The sequence below is a fragment of the Pecten maximus genome, unplaced genomic scaffold (assembly GCF_902652985.1).
Source record: "Pecten maximus unplaced genomic scaffold, xPecMax1.1, whole genome shotgun sequence".
Taxonomy (NCBI): Eukaryota; Metazoa; Mollusca; class Bivalvia; order Pectinida; family Pectinidae; genus Pecten; species Pecten maximus.
This window is the reverse complement of record NW_022979251.1, coordinates 3,433-10,230: the sequence shown is the minus strand read 5'-3', so window position 1 is coordinate 10,230 and position 6,798 is coordinate 3,433. Positions and strand designations below refer to the sequence as shown.

Below are 6,798 nucleotides of genomic sequence, written 5' to 3'. Positions count from 1 at the left end.
CCCTAGTTTATCACTATACAGTAAAACTCCTGGAATATCGCTATATCATAACCCTAGTTTATCACTATACAGTAAAACTCCTGGAATATCACTATATCATAACCCTAGTTTATCACTATAAAGTAAAACTCCTGGAATATCACTATATCATAACCCTAGTTTATCACTATACAGTAAAACTCCTGGAATATCGCTATATCATAACCCTAGTTTATCACTATACAGTAAAACTCCTGGAATATCACTATATCATAACCCTAGTTTATCACTATAAAGTAAAACTCCTGGAATATCACTATATCATAACCCTAGTTTATCACTATACAGTAAAACTCCTGGAATATCACTATATCATAACCCTAGTTTATCACTATAAAGTAAAACTCCTGGAATATCACTATATCATAACCCTAGTTTATCACTATACAGTTAGTTGATCCCCATACAGTAACATCCCTACAATATGTAATACCCCTAGTTAATCACTATTCAGTAAAACCCCTGCAATAACAAAGCTGAAGTTTTTTTTTTTTTTTTTTTTGTAACTTAAATGTTTGCATATAATATCACAAACGAGATCCCTGAGGGATTTAGGCACCAACCATTGTAATGACCTTTATTGGATCTTTGTAAGACTGATCTTTTCTCCATCTTAATCATTTGCAAACAAGAGAAACCTACTATGAAATCTGAAAATAAAATCTATTAAGAACTATCTACTAAGGATAACAAATTTCAGCTTTTACAAGAGGAACCTACTAATGAATTCTAAGAAATGGATAACAAAATTCAAAATGGTACCCAGCCATTGGCCATCTTGTTTTCCCCATCAGTCTCAAAATTGAACATGCGCAACTAAGGACCAAGAGGAGCCTACATTTGAAATTTGAGAGAGATCCTTCCGATAGGTCTTGGTAAGAATGCTGCTGCAGGCACATGGCTTGTAGTTCATCATTCCATTGAGCACCTAATTGATTGAGCACATTTCTGTGAGAACCCCCTTCCCCCAAATCATAAGAGGTGTATATGAAGTTTTGTTAAGATCCAACCATCCTAAGCACTCGTGAAATGATGACAGAAATATCTTTTCACACATCTACAAATAGTTCTGGAGCATTGCATTTAGTTTTATCTTCAAAATCATGACAATGTTCAACAATCTAAAAAAAAGAACAGTAAAACCGTCAATATCTTAGAAATTTATTGTGATTCATATAAAAACATCCAATTAGAACAATGTAAAGGATCTAAACAAATTCTATTATCAACTGGCATGCATTTACTGTACTATTTAATTTGACAACATATTCACAGATTAATTACAAAAACACTGAAATAGTAACCTACCGGCTAAGGCTGTTCCAAGAAAACGTATATAGGACGGAGGAAGGCACTTTAATAAATTCCATGTGGCGGGTGTTTTCAAATTAAAAGCACACCTATGGGCTGGTGGAGTTCGAAGTAAAATTCTGTTGTATGAAGGGGTCCTCAAAATTTTAAATCATTTCTATAGGTGAATTTCAAAGTGCCCCCCCCCCCCCTACAAGTTTTCCTGGAACAGCTCTAAGACAGAATTATACATACACCTTTGCATTCGTTTACAAAAGATATGAATACTTGAAGTAAAATATTTTCATCCCCTGAGGAAAGAAAGAATTTTATATCCCAATTCCCTTGTATACTTGCTGTTTTATAAGATGTATACATTTTCTGTTGAATACACTCACTCATTTACAGGTGGAAAAGGGAAATACATGTATAATGTATATAAAATGGAGGACTATAATTCAAATACTGATTCTCTCTATCCTGATGGGATTTTACAAATGCTGACAACAGACTTTGCCGTACATACTCCATTCAAAGATGTTATCTAATCAAGTTTATTAAATGTCGGCAATGGACAAAACAACAAATTCACCACTTTGCCCTCCAGAGGGGTAATGCATACCTGCCTGGTTTGGCACATTAGGTTATCATATATCAATGGAATTTAAAACTGAAACACGGTCAAAATGACAAGATCTGCATGTTTAGACTAGATATCACTTACGTTCCCAACTATACATTCTCTAGGAGTTTTTATTTAGAAAATTGATGTACTTGAAGATTGTCTGAACACTTCCATTTTAGAAATAACAAGAATCCTCAACTCTTGGGGTGGAGCAGTGGTAACACACATGCCTTTCACCTAGATGGCCAGGCTCTATTTCCTGATTGGAAGTGAAAAGGTATGGGGTGCCTGACCACGTGGGTTTCTCCGGGAACTCCGGTTTCCTCTCACAGGAAGCCCCCTCACACACTTCATTCCGGGACAACAAGCAAGATTAATATAAGTTGATATAACTTGTTCTGTAGGCTAATTGTTATAAAAATAATATAGTTCACATTAACATCAACTTTTTGTAAGAATTGGGAGCAAAGATGACTGCGTATGCCCTTGTTATTAACCCACATTTTCGATGAGAATTTTATAAGATTTCTCATTTTGGCAGATGATAAGCTGAAGGAATGAAATGGTCAGCCTGGTTCACTTTTGATGGAAGGCGAAGTTCTGTCATCAGGTTCATCAATTTGGTCACTCTGGTCAATCTGACCTTGTTCTGACTGGCTTTGTTCCAGAGGGGATAATGTCACATTGTCCATAGAAATGTCAAAGGTGATAGGACGTTTGTTAACTTTGCTGGGCAAGACCACCTCGGATTCTGGGATTCCCTCTGAAATTGAAGTGGAAATAAATCTAGATTCATATGACTATTTGTGCAGAAATAAGCACAACTAGTACAAAATTTCCCCTCTTCTTTTGACCTGACCTGTGCGTTTGGGTATTTCCAGTAATAAGCCCACCCCCACTACAGATCTCCAGTGATATGCTTTAGTCAATAGAGAGTCTGGTACATATAATATTGACTATTATGATTTCTTAAAGTATCAGTTTCATTTGAGTAAGTTTCTCAGGTCAACAGTTCTATAAGGAGTTAATTTCCTATATCATCTATAAGAAGTTAATTTCCTATATCATCTATAACCTACCTTCTCTTGCTATCTTCTTCACTTCCTTCCTGCGATTCGCAAACCAGTTTAGCACCATGTGTGGAGTGACCTTCTCTCTGTCGTGTAGGGAGCGGTTTCCTGGTAAACAAAGCATACAGTTGTACATAATTGTAAAAGATGTTATGTAATGATGAGATAACTAACTTTTCAAAGTATCCCAATTGAACGCTTGAACATGATATGACAGTAGTAGAAATAGCGGTTCAGGATCTCCTGCTACTGGTTACAGATGATATAGCTACATGAACAAAATCTTCTTTGCAGAAGGAATAGAGTTCAGGTACATACATAACTCATTTTGTCAAGGATAGAGTAAAGAATTTTGCTCATGAACATTTAATGGTCAGGAAATATCCACTTGGTTGCTATGACAACATACCCATATTGCTGACAGCCATATTGCACATGTGAGAGATTGCCTCACGTTGTTCATGAGAGGGATAGGCATTCTCATTGAAACAGGTTTCCAGCACCTCCAGGTGTTTCTCTCGAAAGGTAAAGCGCTCTCTTCGCTGATGGGGGATGAAGATTTCCTGACCGTCCGGCAGTTTTACTTTCTGATTAATCATGGGCAAGGCACCTATAATTTTCAAGGTAAGTAAACAATTTGAAATGACAATTATGGTCCAAATCTTAATACCCTCTAAGGTCATAACATCCATCACATATATACAATGTACATGTTGTGCTGATATTTTAATGTTATGTAATTTTCTAATAGACATACAGCTGTATGACATTGTAAAATTGTCAACATTTCAAAGGTTTTTATTTTGAGCTTTGTGTCCTCAATTATCAGTCTGAAACAATATCACTATCTTATTCCTATAATTACCAGTTTTAAATGATATTACTATTCTATTTCTATAACTTCTAGTCTGAAATTATTTTACTATCCTATTTCTATAACTACTAGTCTGGAATGATATTAATGTCCTATTCCTTTAACTACTAGTCTGAAAAGACATTATGATCCTATTTCTATAACTACCCCTCTGAAATGTATTGTTTTGTATTCAGTTACTCCATCACCTCGGCCATGTTTTCAAACACAGTATTTCCCTCACAGATTGTTAACCGTTGTGTGCCTGTCATTTATGACCTACTGCATTGCGAGTAGTCTCTTTATCATTTATGATCTAAGGCATCTTTGCTAGCCAAGGATTGCAATCCCCTTACTCTTCAGAAAAGAGTAGGCAGGATCTAAGGGGGAGTAACTCCATATCATAATTTTATTAGATAACAACTTATATTTCAAAATTTTCATATGCATTGCATATGGGCGACTGATTATGTTTAGTTCTGACCTATTTAAAGATTGCCTTCCAGTTTCCAGTACTTATTGAATTCTAAAACTATATCTTCATGAATGCAGATTTCCAATGTCTGCTTAATATATATCTACCTGGCTGCGTGCTTCCTGGAGAGGTTGAGGGTGGTAGAGGAGGAGTGGTCACAGTTTTCTTGTAGGCGAGATACCAGGTGAAAATACTCTGCATACAGTGCTGAGGAATGCCATTGTATTCTCCCTGTAAAAACTGGGTGGCAGTGGCAAATGTCTGGCCTGAAAACAAGGAGATTTACTGGATAAAGTCATGCTTGCCCACAAAATCAGCCAAAGATAATTACTTACATGTAGAATTATTTGACAAGGAGACAATTCAAAATTAAGTTATGTCTGCTTACAAAATCAGCAGCTCTAAGTAATATATTGTAATCTGAAATTTGGTAATGAATACATGCTTACAAGCTTATCTACATGTATAGATACTGACAATCTTCATATATATTGGGGACCTCCACTAATGTAAATACCCAGTTAACCACCCATCATACTGGGGACCTCCACTAATGTAAATACCCAGTTAACCACCCATCATACTGGGGACCTCCACTAATGTAAACACCCAGGTATATACGTAACCACCCATCATACTGGGGACCTCCACTAATGTTAATACCCAGTCACCCATCCATCACACTGGGAACCTCCACTAACGTAAATACCCAGTTACCCACTAGTGATGTGTCGATGATCGGTAATGATCGATTAATGGTTGATTATTGTCTACCGATTACAATCATCGTTTTGTATAATCGATCAATCCGGTCCCTATGTTTATATACATATAATGCCATCAGAATTATTCTAATTGTTAACTAATTATATTTCTTAAGACATTATTCAGTTAAAATTCAATATTCTTTATTCACAAGTATGAGTTGGGCATCTTTGGCTCTAATCTTTAAGCCCTTCAGTATTGAAAAATCATTGAGGCAATGTAGTTGTCTAGTTGATACTCATAACTCAGTGAACCATGATATTACTGAAACATATTTATTTAAATGTATATACACGCAGTATGTTACATCAAAACAAAACATTAAGTGATAATAAGTGTTAACTTAGTACAAATGTATTGTGGTAACTTACAAGCTGCAATCATGTGTGTATATTCAAGTCATAATAAACTTGTCAAGTTTTATAAACACTAGTTTATTAATTTTTAATTTCAATAGGATGTTTTAATGGCATTATACATTCTTTGTCCCATAGATATAAGTAGCAAATGAATAAGTAAGTTGCCTTCTCTGGCTCAATTTTGTTTGCATTTTTAATTTCAAATAGATTATCAATAACAACCGATTATAATCATATAATCGGTTACCGAGATCATCCGATTACAACCGATCATCGGTTGGCGTGTTCAACCGATTACCCAACCATTATACTGAGAACTTCCATTAATGTAAATACCCAGTTACCCATCCATCATACTGGGGACCTCCACTAATGTAAATACCCAGGTAACCACCCATCATACTGGGGACCTCCACTAATGTAAATACCCAGGTAACCACCCATCATACTGGGGACCTCCACTAATGTTAATACCCAATCACCCATCCATCATACTGGGGACCTCCATCAATGTAAATACCCAGTCACCCATCCATCATACTGGGGACCTCCACTAATGTAAATACCCAGGTAACCACCCATCATACTGGGGACCTCCACTAATGTAAATACCCAGTCACCCATCCATCATACCTCCACTAATGTAAATACCCAGTTACCCATCCATCATACTGGGGAACTCCACTAATGTAAATACCCAGTTACCCATCCATCATACTGGGGACATCCACTAATGTAAATACCCAGTTACCCACCCATCATACTGGGGACCTCCACTAATGTAAATACCCAGTCACCCATCCATCATACTGGGGACCTCCACTAATGTAAATACCCAGTCACCCATCCATCATACTGGGGACCTCCACTAATGTAAATACCCAGTTACCCATCCATCATACTGGGGACCTCCACTAATGTAAATACCCAGTTACCCACCCATCATACTGGGGACCTCCACTAATGTAAATACCCAGTTACCCATCCATCATACTGGGGACCTCCACTAATATAAATACCCAGTCACCCATCCATCATACTGGGGACCTCCACTAATGTAAATACCCAGTCACCCATCCATCATACTGGGGACCTCCACTAATGTAAATACCCAGTTACCCATCCATCATACTGGGGACCTCCACTAATAAAAATACCCATCCATCATACTGGGGACCTCCACTAATGTAAATACCCAGTCACCCATCCATCATACTGGGGACCTCCACTAATGTAAATACCCAGTTAACCACCCATCATACTAGGGACCTCCATCAATGTAAATACCCAGTTACCCACCCATCATTCTGGGGACTTCCACT

The 6,798-nt window shown here is 37.1% G+C and overlaps 1 protein-coding gene across 1 annotated transcript; it reads right to left on the bottom strand.

The window, feature by feature from the left end:
* Positions 1-1,184: 1,184 nt before the first annotated feature.
* LOC117318392 (homeobox-containing protein 1-like) lies at positions 1,185-4,623 on the bottom strand. Its single transcript, XM_033873377.1, has 4 exons — positions 4,460-4,623; positions 3,434-3,634; positions 3,034-3,132; positions 1,185-2,717 (listed from the first exon to the last, which is right to left on the bottom strand). Exons 1-4 carry the CDS (start codon positions 4,551-4,553, stop codon positions 2,521-2,523), a joined length of 591 nt encoding a protein of 196 aa, XP_033729268.1. The 5' UTR covers positions 4,554-4,623; the 3' UTR covers positions 1,185-2,520.
* Positions 4,624-6,798: the final 2,175 nt, after the last annotated feature.

What these genes read in the sequence shown, in the direction of transcription:
- LOC117318392 (XM_033873377.1), bottom strand. Translation starts at nt 4,553, where the DNA reads ATGCAGAGTATTTTCACCTGGTATCTCGCCTACAAGAAAACTGTGACC. An exon ending in TCCAGGAAGCACGCAGCCAG is followed by an intron (nt 3,635 to 4,459) that starts GTAGATATATAT and finishes TGAAAATTATAG; the next exon opens with GTGCCTTGCCCATGATTAAT. An exon ending in TATGGCTGTCAGCAATATGG is followed by an intron (nt 3,133 to 3,433) that starts GTATGTTGTCAT and finishes TTTGTTTACCAG; the next exon opens with GAAACCGCTCCCTACACGAC.